We start from the raw sequence: 27011 nt of genomic DNA on the forward strand, positions 1-27011 counted from the left end.
TAATAAACTACAGTAACTTACTCATTAGGTTCATTTTAAACTTTACCTACAGAACTTTATCTTAATTAAATTACAGAATAATATTTATTAAACTAGGTTCCCTGACTTAGCTGAAAATTTTAAAATCCCTTGACTTTTCCCTGACCTTTTCGGCCCATTTTTAAATTCTTGGACTTTTCCAGATTTTCTAGGTACTGTGGGCATTCCTAGGGCCTTTTTTACTCCTCCCATTTGATTATCATTGTTGTTCTCATTTGGGTCCAGTGTTCAGTCACTACCTCCTTCAGAATTTAGGGTCAGGGTGTTTACATTTACCAGCGATTGTTCACATTTGGGGTCCTCTAAGGGATTTATAACAACAGCTGTAGGACCTCTGTCCACTGATATCTCCAGTTTACGGATTTGTTCAAAACATTTTACAAAATCAGATTTCTTTCCCACCACTGGAAAGAGACTAAGTAGTCAGCAAGAACCGTTCGCGATTCCATCCTTATTTGGAGATCAAATTAATGTAACGGATGAAATTATCCCTAAACTGACTCTCCAAAATTATCCACTAAATATTTCATTAGTCTCCTACCTCATTTTGCCATAGAAATGTTCGAAAAACCTAAAAAAGAAATTTTCCAAGTTACAAAAGTACAGCCTCTTGCCCTCTTTCACTCTATGTGCAAATCTACATTATGGCCATGACCAAGGCTTAGCTTGCCTTAAATGTTTTTATTACTAATAAATGTATAAAAAAAGACTTTTTCATTCAGAAAACGGTAGTATTTCCTCGAAAGTAAGTAGAAATACAAGTTCCAAGTGTTTTTTTAAAAGATTTTACAGGTGTAAAATTTATAAAATACGTTTTTCCGCTCTTAGCACGGCTCCGCGAATCGCGGAAAAAATTGTTTCCGTATAAAATGGAGTAATGGCATATCCGAGGGTTTGACTTATTATGCCCTATAAGGAGTTAACATAGAGTGCCACTACTCTAAGCTCATCCTTATGATAGTTCCAATTTTGGCCGCTATGCCCTCTGTGCGCTTATCAGGCATATGGCTAACTCGTTTCTCTCTACATTCAAGACTGATAAGGTTTTAGGAAAAGAACTCTAAGCTTCAGACGTGACTTTGAGGCCGACTTAACGTCATATTAACGTGGTATTGGACGATTATTTAATTTCTCTCTCTAAGCGCGAAACGCGCCTAGACTCGAGGTGGATTTGTCTATCCCAGCTTATAACTTACAAAGCCAATGAGCCATATAAGAATTCGGTAGCGCATTTGTAGCGTGCCGGGTTTCCGAACCGTAGCGTTAACTTTGGTACGTTCGAGTCCCACCGGGGATTTGGAAATTTACGAAATAAAATAATATAAAGCTTAGCTACCTTAGGTCCATCTGTTAGCGTTTTAGAGCATTATTTATGAATTGTGAATAAATTTGAATAAATTAATGCGAAAATGGGCGGGGATAGGGCGGGGTTAAGACGCCCAACCAGCCGTAACATAGGCTAAAATGGGGGAAAAAGGGGGTTATATAGGGGGAAAAGGCACTAAAAAAGGGGGAAATGGGGGGAAAAGAGGGGGTGAAAGGGGTAAAAGTGGGGGTAGTAAATCTTCGGTATAAATGCATAAGTTTTTAGCCCATCAATAGATGGCGCTAAAAACTAAAAAATGTAAACCAATTGATGTTACACATGAGAATTCCGGAGAAATTTGGAAAAATTTGTACGGGGATTTTGATTTTACCCCCCCCCCCTATTTCGTATCGTTTTGATATTGGAGATATTGTTAGAATCAGCAAAATTAAGAGAACGTTCGAGAAAGGATATATACCAAATTGGTCGAAAGAAAGTATATAAGTTGGAGGATTTAAATTCCGAACCCATGTTAGGTATTTTCTAAGAGGAAGAGATACAAAGGTCAGTAAATTTTGAAACAAAGTCATAAATTTGACGGTTCAGTTGAAAAACTGGAGCCTTGGAAAGGTTATCCACCGTCCTTCGATAGTTGGGTGAAAGAAATAGTGGTAAAATAATATCATGAGTTTCTACATTACTTTGCCTTTCGATTTATTAATGGACTATTTCCCCGATAATCGTATTTGCCAGAAACTGTTAATTTAAACGGGCCTTACGAAGTTGGACTAGCTGAAATAAGTTATTCTAGAACTTGGAGCAATATCCAAACCGATGACGTAATATCGTTGTTAAAAAAATCAATTTGTGGTGAAAATTAGATTATAGATAACAAATTATGATTCAATTACAGCTTTGCTACATTTTTTAAAATCTGAAACAGAAAAAGCTATATCTATGTCGAAACATTATGCTGATAAAGAAGCAATGATATTTGAATATTTTCAGTCACGTTGAAGAAGGACTATATAGTTAACATATCAGGGTTCTTGGCGGTTGCACTTGGTTTTACAAAAGAAATGGTTCAAAATTTCAGCATCACTGATTATAATTTAGGAGATTTTACAGTCGATTTGAATGTTGGAATGGATTCATTATTTGTTTATTCCGACATTGTGGTAAATCGCATCGTAGGTGACGTTAGTGCGCTTCTTTTTCGTATTGTGAGTGTACAAGGAAAAGACGGGGGAACTATAGATAAAGACTTCATACGTCCTCATTACATTAATTCTTTTCAAAATAAGAACTCTAACTAGCGAACTGAGAGTTCCAGTTCAATTTGAACGTGGTAAAGTTCATATAGTTCATTTGAAAAGAGGATATTGATAAAGGAGAATCATGACTTCAGACTACGTTAGGTATTACTTAAACCAAGGGAAATTTGACTCGAATTATCATCCTGGCTAAGATAATTATTATACTATTCAAGCGGGTAACGGAAATATTCCATTTTATCGCGGTATCCCAGCGTACGTTGATAAGGGCTTTCTAGTGTAATTAGCTCGGCCTTTAAACGCGCTGCACCATTATTCAAGAAAGGAGCAATTTTTCTTGAGAAAAAATTGTTAAACACTGCCGCGTTGAAAACACGTGGAACTGAAGCTAGAAAGGAAACATTTTCGGAATTGAAGGTATAAATTAAGAATAAAATGACTGGAAGCGGGATAAGGAAAAAGAGAAAGAAGATTGGTGTTAAAAGTAAAAGAAAATCGTCTACCCTAGTTAGTTCAGCTCTGGGAACGAAAAGGAGAAGGTCAGCGATATTTTCATGAATTGAAGATAATAACTTTTGAATGGCGTTAATTCATCCGAAGTCAGGTACATAAAAAATCTCTGACCCGGATATTTTCGAGGTGCCCCTTACCCAGTCGGGAATTATTGGCGGAGAATGGGCTGAATATAGCCCTTTATCTAATGTGGACGAAAATTCGACCATTACCTTTGTTATTCCTGGAAATTTGGAAACTTACATAGACATATCCAAAACACTTCTCCGCGTGCAATTAAAAATAATCAGACCCGATAAAGCAGTTATTGATTATACAAAGGAAGCTCTGGTTCCCGAAAATCTTTTTCTGCAGGCTCTTTTCAGTGAATTACAAAAAAGACTGCTATGACGCTTCTGTCCTTTTTAACCTAGGTAAGTGGTATTTTACAATTAAGTAATAATAAAATGAGAGTCAGGCATGAAGACATAAACGAAATTTATTAACCTTAAATATAATTTACCACTTAGGTACTACTACCCCTCACACACTTGCGATTGACAAAACTATACCCGATTATGAAAAAACCTTTGGCACTTAGTGAATTCTCTGAATTGGACGCTACCGACATGCTGAAAGCGCAATGTGAACAGCACAACACTATGATTGCTTGCATTATGAACACTTTCGTCACTACAATTCCGAATTCGGTATAAGTAACGACAACCAAGAAAGATCGACTGAAAAATGGTTTAACTTGTGGTAAGGTGTTTCTTCCAAGGCCCTTTACCTACGCACTTTCGCAAAACTTTAACCTCATGGCTAGAAAAAATGTGTTGCAAAATTAAATGTGAACATTATGGACGTATCAGAAACTTATGGCCCATACATTAAGGACAAATTGGAAAAATCTAGTAACAACGGTCCAGCGAGCACATCCAATAAGGACAGTGGAGCGAACACATCCAAGAAGGACAGCGGAGAGAACACATCCAATAAGGACAGTGGAGCGAACACATCCAAGAAGGACAGCGGAGTGAACACATACAAGAAGGACAGTGGAGCGAATTCATCCAAGAAGGGCAGTGGAGCGAACACATCCAAGAAGGACAGTGGAGCGAACACATCCAAGAAGGACAGTGGAGCGAACACACCCAAGAAGGACAGTGGAGCGAACACACCCAAGAAGGACAGCGGAGCGAACACATCCAAGAAGGACAGCGGCGCGAACACATCTAAGAAGGGCAGTGGAGCGAACACATCCAAGAAGGACAGCGGAGCGAATACATCCAAGAAGGACAGTGGAGCGAACACATCCAATAAGGGCAGTGTAACAAGCACATCCGATATTAACAATACTCCTCAATCTCCCATTGACGTTTTGTTTTCCCGGTTCAAACATACAAAACCAAAAACCGGACTCCTTTCCGCATGTATAAAATTGCATGACGACAGTGAACTAACTACATATACTTCAGAAGTGATACCTTCATCGGACGTTCTGGTAATTAAATACTATCCAACATCTGAAATAGCTTACGAATACTCGTCAGAATGGTGGCGTCATTGTCAACTAGATATGACCTTACCTTTATTAAGTAACGTAGAAGACGACCAACCAATTTTAAACGCCTTGTCGATCTTTATGGGATGGGCCATGAAAATAATGGACTATCCAAAAACGCAAAACTCGACAAAATCTATTCGCTCTTGGAAAGAAAAGTAAATTTTCCTGCTTGGCGCAAGGGAGACGTGAATATAAAAGAAATTACTTAGTAAAATATATAATTAAAAAAATTTAAAATATTTTGTGAAAAAAATACCCAAGTAGCGTTACTTCACGGGAAAGACTACATTGCAAGGGTGGATATATCTGGAAGTAAACTTAACGAGGTTTGAGAAATAAAAATTGTTACAACTTGTGGTTTGCCCAATAATGTCATAAACAAAAGACTCCACCTTTACTCTTACATTCTATTCTCATGAAACTCAATAGTTCTCCAAGACAATAGCAATTTATCGGCTAGCACGCTTGAGAGGGTAAAGGTGTGTGCATTTCGAGAAAGTCAACTTTACTGGGGGTTCCCAAGTAGCAATACTTCATGGGAAAGACTACATTACAAATGTAGGTATTGCTGGAAAGTACACTTTACGGAAATTACCGGAAAGACTACGATACAAGGATAGGTAATTCTGGAAAGTAGACTTCACGGGGAATACTAAATTGCAAGGGTAGGTATTGTTGGAGAGTAAACTTTAAGGGGATTACCGGAAAGACTACGTTACAAGGGTAGGTAATGCTGGAAAGTAAATTTTACGGGTAATACCGGAAACACTACATTACAAGGGTTGGTAATGCTGGAAAGTAAACTTTACAGAGGTAAAACAAGGTGCGCAAGGCGTAATTATCCGGCTAGAAAATCCGCTGAACGAAGACTCCTCCCTACTCATGCCATTTAAAGTCAGTAAAAGAGTTGGCCGCAAGCTGTAATTTGAGATGGAAAGTAGTATTTTGGAAAATTTCAAAGCCTACTAAATTGATTTCATAAAGGTATTTTAGCTTCGGCAACAAGCTTAAAGTTCTAACGGCCAACAGTTGAAAGCCCAAAAAATAGAATGTTTTGCTCGCATATTTGAAATCGGTTAACTAATACAATTCCCACCGGTTAGTATGACAGTAAAGAGAAGGACAAAGGTCTGTTTTAGTTCAACGAAAGGTTCACTATTTGGCGCTTGGGACATTTCGACGTCGCACCGGCTAGCCACGAAACTAAATTTAAACCAATCGTTCGAAAGGCTGTGGTTCTACTGGGGTTGTCTGTTACTAAACAGATAAGCTTAATTAAAAGAAAAAGATTTATGTTACAATATACTATAATGCATTGTTTTCTTAGAACCAGTACAATTTTATTACGAGAACGTACGAATTGAATCATTATCATACAGCGGACAAAATTTTCCATGAATTCCTCGTGTTTCCGACAGGGAGGTAATATTTCCATCGTCAACATTAACAATTTTACCAGAGAACATAATTTTTTCTCTATTTCAGGGTGAATGTTACGTTCATTGCTGTGATGGAAAAAAATTACGCAGAGGTATTTTTTTCTACATGACACACTTGTGGAAAATTATATTGATTTTATGTTTCGTTTTAGCCCTTCGATGTAGAAATTGATTATCGTAGACTTGACAGTTCTTGCGTTCATTCAATGAAAGAACATAACGAAACTTGCACGCACCCATTTTGGTTCACAGAGCACAACATGCTTTCGTATTTCCGCGAAGCCGAATACCAAATATCATTGACCGGAGTCCTCGAAGTCTTTCGTCCTCAGGCATGTTTGTTTTCTAATTTTTTATAACTGGTCAGCAGGTGGATGAATATGACTAGAGCTGTGGTCCACAATTTCACATTTCAAATAACAATGGGCAGAAGCTAACCATTTTTACATTTAAAATTTTTTAAATTTACTTTTTAGGTGTGGATTTTAATCAATCTTTTCCTCATCATGTTCAATTTCAAACTTTGGAATCTCTTGTTTGCATATGCCGGTCGATTCGTGCCCGGACTACGATTGGTTCCTCTTATCTTGGCTAAGAAATGCGACACTACCAAGAAGTTTATATTTGTGATCTATTTCGTCGGTTGTTTTATTTTGGTAGAAAACTTCAAGGCACATCTGTCAACGAAATTGACGGTACACATTGATCGCAACATAAATAACTTCGACGATATTTTGAAATATCCGGACTTGCGTATTCTCTTACATGATGATGTTGCCAGCTACGATTATGTTAAGGTACAAAGTGGCTTCAAGTTTAGTGCCATGTTAAATTCTGTGTTTCTTTGAAGTGAGGGTTGGGAGGTATCATAATTCCGGTTTTCCCCATTTTTTAATTTGGCAATAGTAAAGCTTTAAGCTAGGTTCTCACTCGGTAGAAAACACGACGCAAACACGGCAGAAATTTGTTCGACGGAAATTTTCTTACGCTGAGCTCGACGGAATTGCTCTTCGGTCGGACAGAAATCGTGTTCTACTTTTTCAGTCGAGCGCGGCGTAAGGCTGGGGTATTGTCCAAAGAGATTTCGAGCTACCTATGATGTACGGGCTGCCTGGGATGAACTTTGGTTTTTGTTTTTTGGAAATCTATGCGTAGTTTTTCTTCGGCCTTATAATGCCAGCCAAGAAAAACAAGAAACTCTCTGATTCAAGCGAAGGAATAAAATTTGGATGAAAACAAGGAAATAATTAGAGAGAAGTTTAGAAAATGTCCATATCTCTATAATTTAAGCCATAAGGAATACAAAGATACAATTTTAAAAGAGAAGTGATGGAGATCTATTAGAGCGCTTTTTTAAAATATCGATCAAGTAAATAATGTGAAAAGTTTTATTATAATTAATCTAAAATCAATTATTGTTTATTTAACAAACAAAATTGAAGTTGTAAATGCTTAAAAACCTTTTATCGTCACTGAAAAATCCTCCATTTTCGTTTTCTCTCGCCATACTCTCTATCTCGCGACTTAGCGCCAATTTCGTGAAAACGCGAGAAAATCCTTCCCATTGATTACGTGACAAGATACCTTCCGTCAAGTGTGAACGATCATAATTTCTACCGGCGGATTCATGATTTCCGTCGTGATTTTTCTGTCGAGTGAGAACCTAGCATTAGACGTATTGGACAAACTGGTTTTCTGAGTCTCAGAAGGATGTATAGACCAAACCCATAAAACATTATCATGCCAACCTAGCTTAAAATGGATTTGGAGAATGCAATGTTGAGTTAAAAAAAATCCATTAATAGGCCACCCGCCAGGATATCTTTAAAGAAAACAGAAGAAGATCGAAGCAATTCAAGACGGAGGGGAGCAATGATTTCATCTTCAACAAGGGAAACGCAGTTTTTATCAGCACTCTATCTCATCTTGAATATTTTTGTCTTCATGGTTACAAACAGAAAAAGGCGTTATACTACGGGAAAGACCCATTCTTATCGATATTTTCAAGTGTTACAATGTCAAATAACGCATCTACTTTTATCAAAAACGTCATAAACATGAGGTAAAATATTCCACTCGTTATGAAGGAACAGGTATATCATAAGTTAGGCACTTAGGGCTCTATTTTGTCCAAAACTACATCGCGGGAAGCATAAACGGTAACTTTAAGTATTCGTTTTTGAACCAAAACGTAAAAAAGCATGCACTGCTATTCGACAGCGTCAAAATTAGGCACAATATAGATCCTTTCCAAAAGTAAGGGGTAAAAAGAGCCTCTTGTTTGATCACTTTATTTTCCTAAGAGCGGTCATCCAGTCTGTGGATCCAAAGACGTTAAATATGTAAAAGGATTTAAGTGGACTGGTAACTTTCAAGCCCCTAGCTAACCTCTTTGGATCCATATACCGGTTGTTCCATCTTATTCCTATAGAAAACAAACGATGCGGCGGAACTTCTTTTGAAACGTGTTCTTGAAAAGTGTTTTCAGGTGCAAAAGACAAATTTTATCCCACTTTTATTATACGCTTTTATAGCAAATACTGTTAATTGGCAAAAACGTTAAGCGGAAAGACTTTTGGTAACCAGAGCATGCTTTATGATTTTTACGTCCTGAGTTCTCCAACCTAAAGTGCTTCCTAAACCTGTGGTAGCAAAGACAAGCGCACTCAATGGTAAAGGTATTTATACATATACACATATACAAAAATATCTCGGTCAAGGGGGCGAAAGGGTGCCAGGTCATACGCGTTCTATAAATGCCCTATCCTCTTTGAAATCGACCGACCTTAAGACCATAGGTCCGGCGTTAGGTGAAAAATGGGGCGAAAGTAACTTAGGCCTGTCACGTACATTCTTTGAGGGCCACGTTAATGCTGTCTTTATGGGGCACGATTTCTTCCATTTCCCCAGGGTTCTTATAATCTATGGCCCTGCGAGTCCCGGAAACAATCAAGAGATCTACGCCTAAAACTTGTTACTTTACTTGCTGTTTCAAGTATTTTTTGCGTACTTATGACAAAAGCAATAATGTAGTTGGCTGAGTCGTGTTGAAATTCCGAGGCTACAATTTTTTTGTTATATGAAAAACCCATTTTATCACGGTTGGAAATTTGTTTAGATTTGGTTAGTTTTATAAATAGTGTTAGAATTACGTCCCTTTGTAAAATACCAATAATTGGAGGTGCTTAAAATCTTTACGCTTAAAACAGTTAATGTCGAGTAGAATAAATAGTGACTCACCGACTCATTCACCGTACACGATGAAATGAACAAGAACATCACTGCCAGTTTCAAATGCATGGGATAAAAAATACGGAACCGGACATTTGGGCGCCGACCTTTAGCCGCCGGTCATTTAGGCACCGCCACTTAGGCGCCGCGACATTTAGGCTCCGCGACAATTTGGCGCCGCGACATTTAGGCTCCGCGACAATTTGGCGCCGCGACATTTAGGCTCCGCGAATATTTGGCACCGAGACATTTAGGCGCCGAGACAATTAGGCCCCGCGACATTGCCGTAAAATTTTCGTGAAAGATTTGAGATATTTAATAAAGGAACATGACAAGTACTTTTGGGCTTATATTCTTTAAATTCAACTGACATCAGAGTTCAACGATGTTGTTGTTTATCCTCATTGACTTCCCAAAATAATATGCCTTTTCCAAATTTTTGTTTATCTTCTTTGACTTCCCAGAATAAAATGTCTTCTCCTAAATATTGTTGTTTATCTTCTTTGACTTCCCAGAATAATATGCCTTTCCAAAATATTGTTGTTTATCTTCATTGACTTCGAAAAATAATTTGCCTTTTCCAAATTATTGTTGTTTATTTTCATTGACTTCCTAAAATAATATGTCTATTCCAAAATATGGTTTTTTATCTTCATTGACTTTCCAAAATAATATGCCTTTTCCAAATTATGGTTTATCTTCTTTGACTTCCCAGAATAATATGCCTTTTCCTAAATATTGTTGTTTATCTTCTTTGACTTCCCAGAATAATATGCCTTTCCAAAATATTGTTGTTTATCTTCATTGACTTCGAAAAATAATTTGCCTTTTCCAAATTATTGTTGTTTATCTTCATTGACTTCCTAAAATAATATGTCTTTTCCAAAATATTGTTTTTTATCTTCATTGACTTTCCAAAATAATATGCCTTTTCCAAATTATTGTTTATCTTCTTTGACTTCACAAAATAATATGCCTTTTCCAAATTATTGTTTATCTTTTTTGACTTCCCAAAATAATAGGCCTTTTCCAAAATATTGTTGTTTATCTTCTTTGACTTCCCAAAATAATATGCCTTTTCCAAAATACTGTTGTTTATCTTCTTTTACTTCCCAGAATAATATGCCTTTTCCTAAATATTGCTGTTTATCTTCTTTGACTTCCCAAAAAAAATTTGCTTTTTCCTAAATATTGTTTTTATCTTCATTGACTTCCCAAAAAATTTGCCTTTTCCTAAATATTGTTTTTATCTTCATTGACTTCCCAAAAAATTTGCCTTTTCCAAATATTGTTGTTTATGTTCTTTGACTTCCTAAACTAATATGCCTTTTCCAAAATATTGTTGTTCATGTGCGTTGACTTTCCAAAATAATATGCCTTTTCCAAAACATTGTTGTTCATGTGCGTTGACTTTCCAAAATAATATGGCTTTTCCAAAATATTTTTTGTGGTTATATTCATTGACTTCCCAACTTAGGTTAGGTTAGGTTATGTTTATTTGTATTATTTAAAGATTGTTTTGTGAAAACAAGTAAGGTTTCGTGTCCTTTAATGGGGATTGCGAACATAGTCATGCAGTGACGCACAGGGACAATACACGGGTTGCCAAATTGAGAAGTCTTTACGAATTTTTAGAAGAAATAATGGAAAAATTATTGGCACTTAAATGGCTCGACGCCTAAATGTCGAGGAGCCTAAATGTCACGGTGCCGAAATGTCGCGGCACCTAAATGTCACGGCGCCTTATTGTCTCGGCGCCTAAATAACCAGCGCCTAAGTGGCGGCGCCTAAATATCACGGACCGTAAAAAATACTCCCTTCCAATTATTCGTAAGATTTTCATCCCACACTTTAAAGCAAAAAAAATATTAAGCAAAAAAATATATAGAACTAGGGCTTTCATACAGCCGGGCTGCCAGATATCTAGTTGGGGATTGCTTTGCAAAAGCAGTCTATTTGGTTTTTCGTACTGAACGCATTGCCATTTTTAGTGTAAGGGATTCTCACTCACTATTTCCCAATGTAAGAATTTTACAACTCAAAACGTTTCAAAAAAGAAACTCGCCGTCTCTGGTGTGGTTTCATAGTTCGTATTTCCAAAAATAGTTCCTGTTTCGCATTATATCAACGTTTTTCTCTTGGATCCCTGATATTGTTCTGTTAACCCTTGGCTAGCTGAATTGTAGCCAAGGGTCAATAGTAGAAACACTGTGTAAGTTACAGAGATAAGACTTAAAAAAACAAAATAGTGAACCGTTGCTTGTCCATTTTGGAAATAGATATTTAGCGTTTGTCTACTGTTACATATTTCCTACCTCATTAATGGACTGGTGCATTTTTTAAATGTCTTGCCAACTGTATGTGTTGACAAGAACTCGATGTTCATTGTCTGCTAAGTGAATATAGTGGAAAAACACAAAAAAGGTCAATATTTTGTTATAATCTTAAACAATTCTAACATTATCGACGCAAATTCAATTTTCCCACAAACCTTTATCGAACAAAACATTTAAAACTTTAATTATGTTATCCCCCTTAAATTAATCCCTCCTTTACACTTTATGTGCCAGCCCTTGCTGGAACCTAAACCAAGATTCTGTTGACAGACAATAAAGTTTTATTCTATTCTATATATATATATTTTTAAACCGATATAAGGACTCGGATTTTGTGTCATATTTACCCTCCTTGGTTGAGATGACAGTCCGTTGATTTTTGAATGTAGTTCGGTTCTTTCGCTCGTCAATGTTACACGTGTGGATCAAATAAATGTCATTGTAAAGCGAGCTAGCGCAATATTGGAAGCGATTTCAATGAAACGCCAAGTCCTTTAGATTTTTTCAGCCTTTTTAGTAATGTATGTAATTCCGATTGCAGAATAATGTATTTTTGGGAAACTGGACATATGGTCCGAGCGAATTACCTTCTGAACCGACAACGGTGCTCAAGATACATGATTCAAAAAAGAAATATGGAATTTTCGAAGACGTCTTTCCATGATATCAGCGTCTTGTTTATAGTATTCGGGGCTTTGACCATGCTCTCCATTCTGGCCTTGATCGGTGAAATCTGGTACGCCTCGAAAAATTGAAGCTTGGAGCGACCTCTCAGAGAAATGGAACAGGATACGTATTTCGGTTAAATCTTGAAAATTGCTTTTCCTGTAAGTACATTCTATTCAAGTTTATTTTCTCCATAGAAGTTCAATTTTATACTTCTCAAAGACTGTAGTGTTGTCTCAAACTTCCCCTTCTTTCATTGATTCACTTGATTATGTGTGTAAATAAACTTAGAATTTTTTTGCAGCAAGAATATCTATATATAGTTCACTCTCCCTTTGAGCAACAAAAAGATTAGAGCTCACACCTACATCTAACATTTTTCGTTGTGCATTTGAATTCCCTAAATTTTATTAAGAGTGACTTTCCTCACAAAAATAATCACACAATTTTTTCAAAAACTTGTAACGTGTTTAAAACGTACCACGTTACATTTTTGGGTGTAGACAGTAAATATTGACTTAAGTTGAACAATAACAATTGTTTAAAGTTATTATTTCTGCACGCCACAATGTATAAATATTTTTTTTGCTCTTGACGCGAAAGTTCAAACCAACTCAAATAGTGCACGTTTGACATTGCCCTACATTAAAGGCTAGAAATGTATAGTAAAACGATGTTGCAGCGATTAAACAGTTTAAGGGACTTTGTCAAACCTAAAGTCCTTATTCACACTTGAGGTTCGAAAACCTTCCAAATTTAATTGTAAACTGATAATCGTGAACCTAATTACAACTACTCTTTCCTTACGTTCTCTACGAACCAACTTGAAGGTGGTTTGGAGTTTAAGTTCTACTATTAAGGATATTGTCAACTGGGATTAGGATAGTCTTAAGTACACACGTTAGCTTCTTGCAACACCAAAGAAAATATATATATTCTGTAGACTTTTACTATCCCATAGAAGCTATTGGCCACAAATACCGAAACCACCCTATTACAGTGAGAATAATAAGAGCCTCTGCAGACAGTAATTATTAGAACGTCTTTAAGTGTGAGCTAGGACTGTCAAAATCGCTTAAAATTTCAACCTTAGAAGAAATTTCAATACTAGTTGGACAAACCAGTTTTGAACCAATTCCCATGTAATTTTGAACATAGGTTAAAATAATTGTCAAATTAATCAATAAAGAAATCCATTGGTTTTAGTGTTTTTCCCAAGACCTATAAAGTTTTTCGAAGCTTAAATTAGTCAATTAGCATATTCCATTTGTTCCCGCTTGTGTCAATCATCAGAAAACAAAACGTGTTAACTCATCAATATTCCAACGTTACTACATAATAAAATATCCAGTTATTGTTCATATACGAACTTACTAAGCGTGTGTTTTAAGCGTAAATTTGCACCTATTGAAATTCCACTCGGTTAATTCACTGTTAAGTAACGTGTATTGGTTAATTATTGGTAAAGCTACACTTTAAAAAATTATGGTACCTAAATAGTGTTGTAGTGGTGAAAATGTTATGCGTCACTATTTGTACACCTTGACCGGTCATTGAAATGGTATGAAAATAGTGCCATATTATATTAACAGCATTAGCTCACACTCAAAACTAACTGTAAATCTAACCGTACGTTCACAATTTTTTATACAGAAAGTTGCCGTAATTATGATAAACAGCTCAACACTGTAGAATTTACAATAGTTTGCTGTTTTTTATTAGTTTACAGCCCATGCTGTAAAAATACAGCGTAATTTGCCGTTATTTTAATTTACTACCGTAAAAAAACAGTAATATACATTTTGTGGTGTTTAACAGCAGGAAAATGTAAAATGAACCACACATAGATGTTTTATTTCTAAACAGCATTAGCTGTGAAATAAACATCTAACCATACCGTCAACGTGACAATACAGTCGCACAAGAAAACATTTAGCAGTTATTTTATTCATTTCAGAATAAAACTCTTTCCCTTAATAGGCCTTTTCAAAAAGTCCCCTATACAAAATATGTAGCCGGGGGAAAAAGCAGAGATGGAAGGCATTTTTCCCTCCCTAATTTCTGCGCGCGCATCTATGAAACGTCATTTTTAAAATCGCCTATTGTTTCCAAGTGCAACCTGACGCAATAGAGTTGTTACCGCGTTGGCTTGCACTGTCAAAAATCCGTAATCGGTGTAATTTGAGAGTGATTAGCCCCTTGTCAAATTCCCTTTCGAGTAACGTGACCTAATGAACAAGTTTTTTCAGGTCGTATTATATAACGTGTGCCCGTATTTGTTAGGTATGTTTACCGTTTCATCTACTTTTAAATTATGAATTTGGGCGGTTATGTTTTACTACTGCGCTTGGACAAAAAAGGGGATAAAATTAAAGATAGTACTTACACTACATTCTTGGAAGATTTAAGAATTGACGAAACTAAAAACTTTGATGACAAAAGATATGTGAGATCATCCTTTTTATATTGGTGTATTAGGTACATATATTAGGGGATGAGAAGGCAACCTGACCCACATAGTACTCATGGTGTGTTAGATTTTGTTACGCTATATAGTTTAGGTTTGGTTCTGTTAGCTTTGCTTTAACGGGGGATAAGGTTGCCGTCTTTTATCCCTATAATATATTGTTTCGTTACCTTTGTTTAAATTTACTTTAGAGAAAACGAGCTTTAAATTTTCGTATTTTTAAAGATCTTAGCGAGGGGCCAGTCACTCAGCGTAATTGTTGTACACGCTTGTACCCTTGATTGTACTAAATTGATTACGCGTAAACTTTAAAGGCCCTGCCTTTGAGAGTTCTAAAATGATTACGCGTAATCCGTAATCGGTGTACAGCATGGAGGAAGAAGGGCTGTGTACAGGGAATATGAGAGTGGATATCCCCTCGGATCTTAGTACTAAAAAGATTTGTTGTGCTTCAATACTATGTACGATACTATTTAGTATCGAATATCAACGTTATCATAATAATAATAAAGTTACGGTAAAACTATATGTATATATTAAATATTTTAAACTAAGGATGGTAACGATAGTTTACAAATTATTGTCTTTTACGCTGATATAAAACAAGATTTAATATTTTAGATGTTTAACTGCTCATTCGAAATGCATGTAGAAACTGATGAGTTCGAGAACGGTTATTATGTAAGACGTCACTAATCACTATAAATTGAGGTTCCAGCATTACAACTGTTGAACGTTACTAACTGAACTAAAGTGGTAAGTCTATCGTAATGTTTTAAGTAGATTCATAGTCGTTTTATTATCAAATTTACTGAATTTGCAAAAATTCCCAACATATTTTTGAAATAGAGAGTTTCGCTTTCGTCAGGGAGAGGCAGCGTGAATAGCGCCAAAGAATTTAAATGTAAGGAATGGAAAGTTTCCATTGCTTGCTTTTAACTTCTTTGTTTGCATTAGGCAGCCTCTCCCTCTCTCCCGCGCCCCCTAAACGTTCCTGCTTCAAAACTTCTACCTGGGGCCTAACCTCTATTGAGTTCCTTCGTCACTCGTCAGTACGGTCACTCGAATTCGATCAGTTTACTTTTTTTTTTGCAATCGCGGTTATCGGGAGGCCGCAATTTTTTGGTTTTTTAAATCGTGATTACCGATTACGCTCGATTTAATTGGACTTGTGAAGTTTTGACATTGAAATAGGAAGTGTGGAACGTCTGCACATTTGGAGGTGAAACATTAAGTGTAAGTTTGATTTTTGTAATCATTTGTAAGAGTGCATGATTCTTTCAACATTTAGGCTCTCATGGTTAAACGCTTTAGGTAAATGGTCCATAAAGGTTCACTTTTGTGCTGCGTACGTTGTTTGAACAGGGAAACGAAAATTAATAGAAACTTTAGGCTTAACTCTAGCTCGTTATGTATGTTCCCTAAACTTATTTTTCCCGAAAAAAATGCAAATATTCATAGCTGCTCTAGTAAATTCATAAAAAACGGAAAGTAGTAAAAGTAAGGGAATTATAATTATTGAGAAAAAAGTTAAAAATCCTTAATATTAATTTGAATACATAGATGGAGGGAGAACCCGAAGGTCTAATCACTCTCAGATTCTTTGTACACCAATTACGAATTACGCTGAGTGACTGGCCCCTCGGGAGAACCAGTTCCATTCATTCACCCAAAATAGCTGTCTTCACAGAAAACAAAGTTATGGAATGGAATTCCTACCAGAGCTTTATAAAATCCGCTGAAAAACGGGAAAATAGGGGGGGGGGGTAGTAAAAACAATTTTCGGTACATTTCGTCGTTTAGTTTTAGTCCTTTTCGCATGGGGCATTGACCTCCTCGTGTTATCTCTGTGATCCCCTACATCAACTGTGGGCAAGAAAGCAGCGCATAGGCACCGCGGGGTTCCCTAGATTTACCCCCGTTTTCACCACGCATGGATCACGGCTGCCTATACTGATTCTCTCTCGCTCTTTCTCTCCTCTCTGTTCCTACAAAAGCAGGGAGAGGAAGAGGTCGCCTATGCTAACATAACTCTAATCTAGCGGGAAGGGGTAGAAAACGGGGGTACGAAATTATTATGTTCCTCTCGACACCTGGAGGATAATTCACCATGCCCAAAGTGACGTCACGAATTCTTTATATTTATATTCTTTGGCGCTATATGTGGGTTTCCATATTCACTACGTAAGAGCTGAACTCGCAGGTGCAAAGAAGACAAATAGATCGCCAAAATTTCCCTGCAGGTGGCTGTACAATAGCAATGTAAAATTTCCATAGAACCGCTCCTTGGGACCAACTCGCGAGATGTTTTAGCATTAAACCCGTCTTCTTAACCCCTTTTAGCCTATCTCAATACTTCACTGAAGATTGAAGAATTTGGAAACCCACCTATTCACGCTGCCTCTACCTGAAAAGGCGAGCCTTTCTCTCGGGCAAAAATAAGTTGGGATTTTTACATCATAATTTTTACCCTTTCAAGGACGGATCCTAGTATAGTGTAGAACCAAGTTCTCCATCCATCGAAATCATTACCAAATAGATTAATTATAGATAGTTTTCACACATGGAGGATTCATACCATTTACACCAGGAGGCCGGGCTATCTGGCGGACAAAAACCCGTCTGCTTTTGTCCTCCAGATAGCCCGGCTTCCTGGTGTAAATGGTATGAATCCTCCATGTGTGAAAACTATCTATTCTAGCTTTTTCGCTTTGTGAAAGCTTCGACTGAATCTTGTTGTTTGACGCTTCTCCGAGGGGCCAGTCACTCAGCGTAATCGGTGTAGAAGCATGTACCTTTGACTGTACTAAATCGATTACTCGTAATCTTTAAACGTCCCGCCCTTAACAGTGCTAAAATAATTACGCGTAATCCGTAATCGGTGTACAGGTAATTTGAGAGTGATTAGCCCCTCGCGCTTCTTCTCCATGCCTATATGGGAATTTACAACTAGTGCAACGTACCTATTTCTTTCACATTAGATTTCGTCGAGGGGCTAATCACTCTCGGATTCCCTGTACACCAATTTCGGATTACTCGTAATAATTTTAGCACTGTGAAATGCAGGGATTTTAAAGATTACGCGTAATCACCAGTCACAGGTACAGTGTGTACACCGATTACTCTAAGTGACTGGCCCCTCGGATTTTAAAGTATCATATTTATAACTGATAAATCTATAAGTAGTATACTTCAACCATAGCAAAATATTTAGATAGAAATTTTACATCTCTTATTTTCTATAGACTTCCACCCCTCCCACCGCCCAGTTTTAAAAGGTTTCTGATAAAATGAAGCCCACGAGAAACTGCGCTGTTTGCTTTTCATCTTTCGAGACAATCGAAAATTACATGAAACATTACAAACTCCACCAGAATGTGCCCAATGTTCAATATCCTTGCGGCTTTGATTCATGCGAGCAAACATTTTCAAATTATAACTCTCTAAAAAGCCATTGTCAAAGACAGCATAGAAAAAGACCACACGTTGAAAACGACACAAGAAATATACCTGGCACAAATTTAGCGCATTCTATCCAGTGTTATGTTGGGGATTGCAGTGAAGGTTTTATGAATTTTAAGGGTCTAATGAGACATCTAAAATCTCACATAATGCAAGGCATTGGCGTGGCCTGTCCTTACAAATGCAAAGAACTAAAATACTTCACAATAATATCTTCCTTTACGGCACATATATCACGATATCACAAAGGGGAAATAGAACCCCCCGAAAAGCGTGATCTCACAAAAAGATCTTTATCTTCCCCGGAAAAAATTGCCCAAAACTCCACTGAGTTTAATTTCGACAACAGTGATAATAATGTTTCAAAAATAAATTATAATGAAGAAACCGACTGTACTGATCCTGAAACCCACTTTGCTAGAAATTTAGGGCTTTTTTATTTAAAACTTGAAACGAAAAGGCTAATTCCGGTATCAACCATACAGACCATAATCGAAGAGTTTCAATTTTTAAGAGATATTGAAAATGATTACAATGAAAAAAAATTAAGAGTTAAACTTAATGATATGGCACTTGACGAAAACGTTGTTTCGGAAATTTTGAGAGCAGTAAAAGAAAGCGATTTACTAAAAACAACAAATGACTACAATTTTAAAACTGCATATCGCCGTGACGCATTTAACGAATCACATCTGAACTTTGTATCTCCAGTTAGCGTTTCACTTGGGTACCACGAAGGGAAAAAACTATTTTACCACTATGTCCCTATTAAATCTTCGCTTAAAACATTCATATCTAACCCCGAAGTAGCAAAAACTCTTCAATTTCCAAAGCCCACTTACGAAAAGGGCTCCAATTATGTTCTAAAAGACGTAACAGATGGTAAAGTTTATAGCGATATTTTTGGGTCTTCGGAATTAAATACAATCTACTTAATAGTGTTTCAAGATGGGTTTCAGATAGTTAATCCACTTGGCTCAGCAAAAACCAAAAATAAACTAATTGGGGTGTATTATACGGTCTTAAATCTTCCCCCAGAAAAGAGGTCCAATATCGACCATATTCAATTAATATCTCTTTGCAAGGAATCGGACATGAAAAAAAAGGGTGTGACGAAATTCTTTAGTAAGCTGGTGGATGATCTTAAAGATCTCGAAACAAATGGAATCGAGTTGTCTAACGGAAAACTTGCAAATGTCAAGCTTTTCTGCCTAGTAGGGGATAATCTTGGTTCTCACGAAGTAGGGGGTTTCCAACTCGCGTTTGCCAATGGGAAAATCTGTCGTTTTTGTGAAATTGACCATGTAGATATTGAAAATGATGTTGAAGCCCCAAAAAGATCTGTTGAAAATTACCAATCTGCTGTACTAGAGTTAAACACGGGTGAGAATGACTCTGTAAGAGGAATTAAATTCAATTCCCCATTTCATATTTTGAAAGTCTTTCACGTTTGTAATCCCGGATTACCACCCTGTTTAGCCCATGACCTCTTTGAGGGAATCGTGGCTTACGATCTACGTCTTTTTCTAAATAACTTGATTAAAGTTAAAAAATGGATTACATTACCACACCTAAATTTTCTAATTACCCACTTTAAATACCTTGGAAGTGACGCTAATAGCAAGCCGTGCCCCCAAATAGATACATCAACAAAGCTAACAGGAAATGCCTCTCAAAATTGGTGCATGCTTAGGATGCTTTCCATGATTTTGCGGGATTACGTTAAAGATGCATCCGATCCAGTGTGGTCTCTTTATTTACAATTGAAGTTAATTGTCGAATTCATTTGTGGCCCAAAAATATCGAAAGACGATGTATCTATTCTAATTGGGCTGCTAGACCAATACAAATCAGATTTATTAGAGTATTTTCCTAACTATAGACTTAAACCTAAACATCATTACGTCTTTGCACATTATCCAGAGTTAATATTGCAATTTGGTCCGTTAATAAGGGTTTTCACTCTAAGATTCGAAAGCAAAAACGGTTTTTTTAAAAAATTCGCTAGGCAAACAAAGAATTTTGTAAATCCAACGAAATCTCTCGCAGTCAAGCACCAAAAACTCCAAGCCTATTTATCAAGCGGATCATATTTTGGCCCAAATTTGGATTTTAATTTTCACGGGGGTACAAAATTTTCAAGAAAATATTTTGACGATGAGTGTGTTAAAGAAGCAGCGGGAAGGTTTCATCTAAATGAAATAAACAGTATATCTATCCCCAAGCTCTCTTATTTGGGGACAGAGTACGAAGTAGGCCATTTCATTGTCATTCGCAGTACCGAAGATGGCATTGATTTCGGGAAACTTGAGACTTTAATAGTAAAGAACAATGAGATATTTTTCCTAATGCGGAAATTTTCGTCAGTGTTAAATCTCACTCTCTTCGTTTATGAATTGTCTGAACTGAATGAATCGACCATAATACCGATTAAAGATGCCAATGACTACTACCCTTTACGAGGGTACCGATTTAATGGGAAAGAACACGTCTCATTAAAGCACCGAGTACATCACAGTCTTAGAGATGTCTCGTTGTAAAATGTAAGACAGACATTTATGAAGTATTGTGGAATTACAATAATATTTAATAATAATATCATTAGGGTTAGGTACTTGTGTATAAGGAAACAATTTAAATGAAAATAACATAGATTTTAAGCATGCCTCTGAATGCAGTATGGCAAAACAAGTCGTCTAACGTTCTTAACGGTTTTAATATTTTAATAAATGCATTAAATGTGTAATTAACGTCTTTTTTAATGAAAACTATTTAATTGCTATTAGAGTCAATGTAAAAAGGATAATTAGAACATTTAACAGTTTTAAAACTTGTATAGGAAGTAAAAATTTATTTACAGATGGCCAGTAATGAAGCTATGGAAACGGGTGAAGAGGAAACTAAGACTCTCATTGAAAAACATTTGTTACTCGCATTGCCGCAACTGTCAAAAAATCAAACTAGTCTAGCCAAGGTACTCGATTGTATATTAGCGCTAGGAGTTGAAAAACCGTCAGAATTTCACCTTATCAACCAAGATGATATCGACAAATCAATTTTGAAGCCTATTCAAATTAGAAAAATTCAGCAGTACGTAGAAAAAGACACTGGGACAAGTGATGAAACTATATCGAAGATTTCTGACGATCAAGCCAGTGGCTCAGCCAAAAAAGTAAAAATAACCTTTTCTAATTAAATTCCCTAAGTGTTTTCCACCATTAATTAGCAAAACTCTTATACTCCAATCAATTTTATAAAGGCAGTTGAATATAATTTAAAAATAAAGATACAGCATTGACTACCATATCTTGTTCCCTGCCGCTAACTTTAAAATTATCAAATTTATATCAAGCGCAACTGCACATAACCTTTAAAAACAGTAAACAAATAAGGGCCATTTGCAAGAATCACTTCATTTAGAGTTTTTAATTTTTACTTTCTCAAAAGTGGAAAATTTCTTAGATTAAATTTAAACATTATTGTTTTTAATCTTCATTAAATGGATTTTTTTTTCAGGTTTGTCAAACCAGAGCACCAAAATCTAATTGGGTCGAAATGTATAAGATTGATCCAGAAATGTTTCGCAAAAGTGTCAAATGTGCGTTATTAAGTGGGAAAAATCTCAATAAAAAAACCCGAAAAAATGCTGTACAGGATCTCTTGAACGATATTTTAAAAGTTTGCCCAAGACCATTGACAAGCCAGCTTATGGAAATTGCTAAGATGTTATATTGTGCATACCCGGAAGCAATATGCGACAAATACGATGGAGCAATTTTAGGTTGTGGATACTCAAGATTTGGTTATCAATTAAAAACCCGGATAGAAAATATGACCAGGGATAAGGATAACAACATACCAAATGTTAGAAAATCGCAAAAATCCAAGTATGTTAAAAGAGCAGACTGCATCAATTCTCACCCTCAAGTTGAACTATGCGAAAAAGAGAGTGCATTAGCGGCTCAAACCGACCTTAAGGCCCTTTCTCACGAACTCAATCCAGACACAGAAGTAGTGAAAAAGAAGCTTCATGAGAGTTATGTTTTACAAAGGGCTGATTTAAACAACGAGCTCCATGGGAAACAACTTCATGAAAATTGGCCTTTTCTATTTGAAATCTATGGCATTTACTTGCATAACCAGTTATTGCTCCAGAAAGATATAGGAAGTCTCTTCGCGAAATTTTTCATGGAAAATGGAAAGAAGATATTGGGTTTTTTTTCTCGAATAAAAACCAAGGAAATCAGAGAAATCATGAAAAAATATGATAGCAAATTTTCATTCGATAGTCAAAATTCTGTAGCCTGCATCATCCAATTACTTCTGACACATTTTAAAGAAGACCAGCAATGCCTTTTTCCTTGCTACGAGGTACTATTTTATCTTATTGTCGGAAATGATTGTAGACACTTTTCTGTATATTGTTTTCATATTTTATAGCCAGGAACTGATCTGAATTCTATTCAAAAGAAAATTAAAGCCCATCCATGTCTGGTGATATCTGGTTCGTTTTAACTCCATGTTTTTTAATGGTTTTTTCCTCGTTCAACATATTAATTGTTTTTTTTACAGGGAGAGACATATTTACGGCTGACAACTTCATGGTTGCATTAGATAACCATATTGTGAATGACCATGTGAAAGGAGAACATCTGATGGATGCTTTGGGAGCGCTCTTAGGGACGTATTACATGGTTAATGTTAGCTATCCACCTGACTGCGCTTGCTTTTTGGAGTTTTTTCAACGGTAATGTCCTATACTCTACCGAAAAATAATACCCCTTATTTACAAAAATATTTTTGTTTTTGAAAATAGTTGTGCGGCCAAAATTAACCCACAAGAGGCGCAGGCAAGAAAAAAACCACCACCAATAAACCAAAAGGTTTTGGCTCTAATCAACAAGCTAGGAAACTATGAATGGTCAAGCGAAAGGTAATATGTATTTCCAAAACTGAGCGCCAAATTACGACTAATTCAAAAATGTTTTTTTATAATTGTTAATCGCTTTTTACAAATTTAGAGAGTTTTAAATATTTATGAAAGGGTTTATATAATATAAAACTGAAGAAACATTTTCACCATGCATTTTCGAAATACACTATTTATTTGAAATAAAATAATTTTGAATTATGTCCAATTTGACGTCTCACAACTTAAGAGAAATAATTAGGAAAATGTTTTAATACTTGATCTAACTTTTATTTTATCATTTTAGTGATATCAACATAATTGATAATTTGGAGGAAGACTAACCCTCGCCGATTTTTAATACGTTTAATAACTTTTAAAATTCAAAATAAACCATTTGTTATTCAATTGCTTTTCAAATTTCTTCCTGACTTATACAAAACAACTGTTTAAATTTTGGTAAAATCTCGAAAATTAAAGGCCCTACTATTTTCAAATTTACAAGTTACTCCCAAGAAAACAGCGGGCTTTAGGGAAATGAAGGAAGGGTATGGGGTAATAAAAACTACAATTATAGTAAAATATATTGTTCAAGCTAATATAAAAAACTGCAACGAAAAGAAATATTATAAGAGCTTGGTGTGAACAAAACAGCAAACTTCATAAAATTAACATGGTAAAACGTTCAAGATAACAGCAACGTTTGTTAAATAAAGAGTTGAGGTTGTCTTACAGAAAACCCAACAATTTGTAACAAAAACAGTAAGCTTTGTTAAAATATACGGTTAAAATTGATGTCTTATGTACATCAATTAATATTAAAATTTATGGTTTAAGCGCCATCTTTTTAACAGCAACCAATAATATAATTTACAGTTTAAGTGGTGTTTTAAAAACAGCAAGCAATTTTGAAATTTACGTTTTGGTTGCTGCCAAAACCACAACAACAACACTAATAACATTGCCTATTAATGTTTTTTTTACAGTGGCTTCTGTGGTTTTTTAAACCTTAAGTGCTATTATTTTTACTGCTAGCATAACTGTAATAGTGATAGTTAACTAAACACTTAAATAAACATTTACTACGCAGTGAAAAAAACTGCCAGTGTACTTAGTTAAATTAACAGCAACCTGCTGGCATCAGGTGCTGCCAGTAGGTTGCTGTAATTTTGAAAGCAAGATTTTTCTGTGTGCTATAATGAATGGAATAAAAAAAGTATTCAAAAAACATCGTTCGATAAAAGGTGCTCAATGGATTAAAATAACCCTGTCGATTATACCAATAAATGGTGTTAAAATAGCATGAAATTGGAGCTAATTCTTTAAAAACCATTTGCTCACAAATAAGGTGTAAAAAAAACTCCATTTAGAGGTGCGCAAATGATACCTATGTTAAATAAAATAACCCCTTCGCACACCTCAATAAAAGGTGTTAAACTAATTTGGAACAGAAGCTAAATTCTTATATGCCATTTGATTAAATAAAAAGCGTAAAGAAGCCACCATTTATTCAATGAAATTAAAATAGTGCATCAAATAGTAACTAGAAATGGGATGAATTAGGCCTTGAAATAGGGAAAATGGGGGTTGAATTGGTGTATATAAAGGCTCGAAATATGGGTAAATGTGGACTTGAAGTGGGGTAAACAATTATTAGAAATATGGTGATTAGGGCCGCTTTGAAATGGTGTAAACAATTATTAGAAATATGGTGATTAGGGCCGCTTTGAAATGGTGTAAATAGGAACTTTCAAAGGGATAAATAAAGGTTTGAACGGGAGGGAGGTAAATGTAGACTAGAAATGAGGTATATAAGAACTTGAAATGGGAGAAATAGGAACTTGAAATGGGAGAAATAGGGACTTGAAATGGGAGAAATAAGGACTTGAAATGGTTTTTTAATGGGTTTGTTTTACACCACAATCGTGCTGCTAATATAGAAAAATAAATATTTAACTAATTCACTTCATTTGGATTAGTAATGTGACGTGGCGTGATTTTGCCTAATTTTAACACCATTTAACTTAGTAGTAATATTAGAACTCCAACAGACTGCCCAAAGAAGATGTTATAAAGCACTATAAATGCGTAATAATTATTTAGTATTTGTAAATAATATTTTTAAACTAAACATAAAAATGGTGTTAAAAAACACTTTAAATGGTGTAATAGTTGGCGTCGAAAAAAGCATACACGGTTTTTGAATGCACAGTATTTTTTAGAGTGTAAGAACAGTAATAGTGCATTAATAAGAATCATCTACTATTTACCGGTAATTCAAGCGGTAAAAGGGATAGCGTTTTTAAAATTCTTATGCAGGTCTGCAATTGGATGTACTTAGTTAACTCTTAAGACTTAAACACCAATTCTAGTTAACCAACAATTCAAATTTTATTTTCAAATTGTTTAATTTTTAAACCTGAACGGTTATGGAACTGTTTAGGATTTTGAATCTAAAGCTACCTTCGCAAGGAAGCAGATAAGGTGAGGGAAGCTTAAAGCTGAAGCTGAAACTGGTCTTAATAGCAGGCTTATTTTTTGTAGGAAACCAATTTTGAGTTTACGAAACCACTTTCATCTTCCCATCGGACCTTTTGCAAATGAGATGTTTTAAGAATCGGGTTTAATTAAAAACAAGAAATCGGTCAAAGTAAAATGCCGACGTTAAACAAGGAAGTTTTATTACTGTTATTATTGTAATGGAAATAATTTCTGCTAAAGAAAGAGAACAAGAAACCAAAAAGGTGCGATCGTGGGAACATCCCATATGGTGAACTTGACTATAGCATTAATTGTGATGGCTCAACACGAAATGGTCACTTCGCGCCAAAAAAAAAGAGATATCCCCTTTTCTTCCTTTTACCTTCTCTTTATTGGCTAGTGAAATTCACGTGAAATATCCAAATGAAATTGATTTTTGAGCTTGGTTTAAAAAGACCTGATTTGATCGTCTGCTTTTGAAATTAGGTTTCTGATTTGCACTCCTTTGCGAAGGTAGCTTGAGCGTTTATTGGGATTTTCTATAATTTGGAATCTGGGCTTTACTTGAAATTGTTTCGGATTTAAAATCAGAGCCATCATTAGAATTGTTTAACTTTTAATCTAAAAGTTGATGCCATCAATAATGTCGAAAGTATCGATTTGTTTTTGCTTAGGGCAACAATTTCCGCGGAGATCGTCATGGTATTCACCCTAGACGGAAATAGATGGATTCGAACAACCCCTCCCAAGTTGTGGTGGGAACACAGCAAGGGGAATAAATGCTCTTGTTAACTGAGACTCCACAGAACGATACGTAGGAAGCAGGCACAGTACAAAACTAGTGACTCGCCCACTCTGCTTGACAACAAGATAATTTCCCCTTGTCCTTAGGTGAATTTCATGACGAACACCGCTGGAAAAGACGATGATTCGATTTATAGCAAATGTGTTTCATTGACGTTGTACATAGTTTATTTTGTTTTATCTGTAAAAGTTGGAACAAAAACATTTTTCATAAACCTTGTATTTTGCAATTAAATAAATATTAAATGTCCATGTTTGTCAATATTCTCGTTATTTAAACATATAAAATAAAAAGAAGAACAAGAAATTGTTTACTAAATTGGTCCTCCTAATTGCAACAGAAACACCGACTCATAAAACTTATTTAATTCATTTATTATTTTACCTAGATTTAAATATGCCACCTTGCGAAATCTAACCGACAAGTAGAAATGAAATGAGCCTACTAGAAATTGATTCCAGCAGCTAATTAATGGTGAGGACGATTGTTGACTTCATGTAGGGATGTTAACATAAAGTTTCATTTTCACCAAATTTA

At 35.7% G+C, this 27011-nt stretch overlaps 3 protein-coding genes across 4 annotated transcripts; all 3 read left to right on the forward strand.

The window, feature by feature from the left end:
* The first annotated feature begins 6600 nt into the window (after positions 1 to 6600).
* Positions 6601 to 8380, forward strand: LOC149634501 (uncharacterized). The gene is made up of 2 exons (XM_089850963.1): positions 6601 to 6914; positions 7923 to 8380. The coding sequence occupies exons 1-2, from the start codon at positions 6624 to 6626 to the stop codon at positions 8181 to 8183; spliced, it is 552 nt and encodes a 183-aa protein (XP_089707089.1). The 5' UTR covers positions 6601 to 6623; the 3' UTR covers positions 8184 to 8380.
* Positions 8381 to 15906: 7526 nt separating this feature from the next.
* On the forward strand, positions 15907 to 24320 carry LOC149634502 (uncharacterized). Of its 2 annotated transcripts, none has more exons than XM_089851006.1 (7): positions 15907 to 16053; positions 21140 to 21451; positions 21796 to 22650; positions 22720 to 22783; positions 22852 to 23026; positions 23096 to 23212; positions 23496 to 24320. In XM_089851006.1, exons 2-7 carry the CDS (start codon positions 21140 to 21142, stop codon positions 23530 to 23532), a joined length of 1560 nt encoding a protein of 519 aa, XP_089707132.1. In that variant the 5' UTR covers positions 15907 to 16053; the 3' UTR covers positions 23533 to 24320. The 2 variants fall into 2 exon arrangements, with proteins under 2 accessions (XP_089707132.1, XP_089707133.1); XM_089851007.1 differs by lacking the exon at positions 15907 to 16053 and adding an exon at positions 20696 to 20822.
* On the forward strand, positions 18108 to 20819 carry LOC149634503 (uncharacterized). Its single transcript, XM_089851035.1, has one exon. The coding sequence runs from the start codon at positions 18108 to 18110 to the stop codon at positions 20817 to 20819; it is 2712 nt and encodes a 903-aa protein (XP_089707161.1).
* Positions 24321 to 27011: the final 2691 nt, after the last annotated feature.

Source organism: Phalangium opilio, unplaced genomic scaffold, assembly GCF_054372755.1.
Source record: "Phalangium opilio isolate 3A_F unplaced genomic scaffold, DU_Popi_V2 ptg000098l_1, whole genome shotgun sequence".
Classification (NCBI taxonomy): Eukaryota; Metazoa; Arthropoda; class Arachnida; order Opiliones; family Phalangiidae; genus Phalangium; species Phalangium opilio.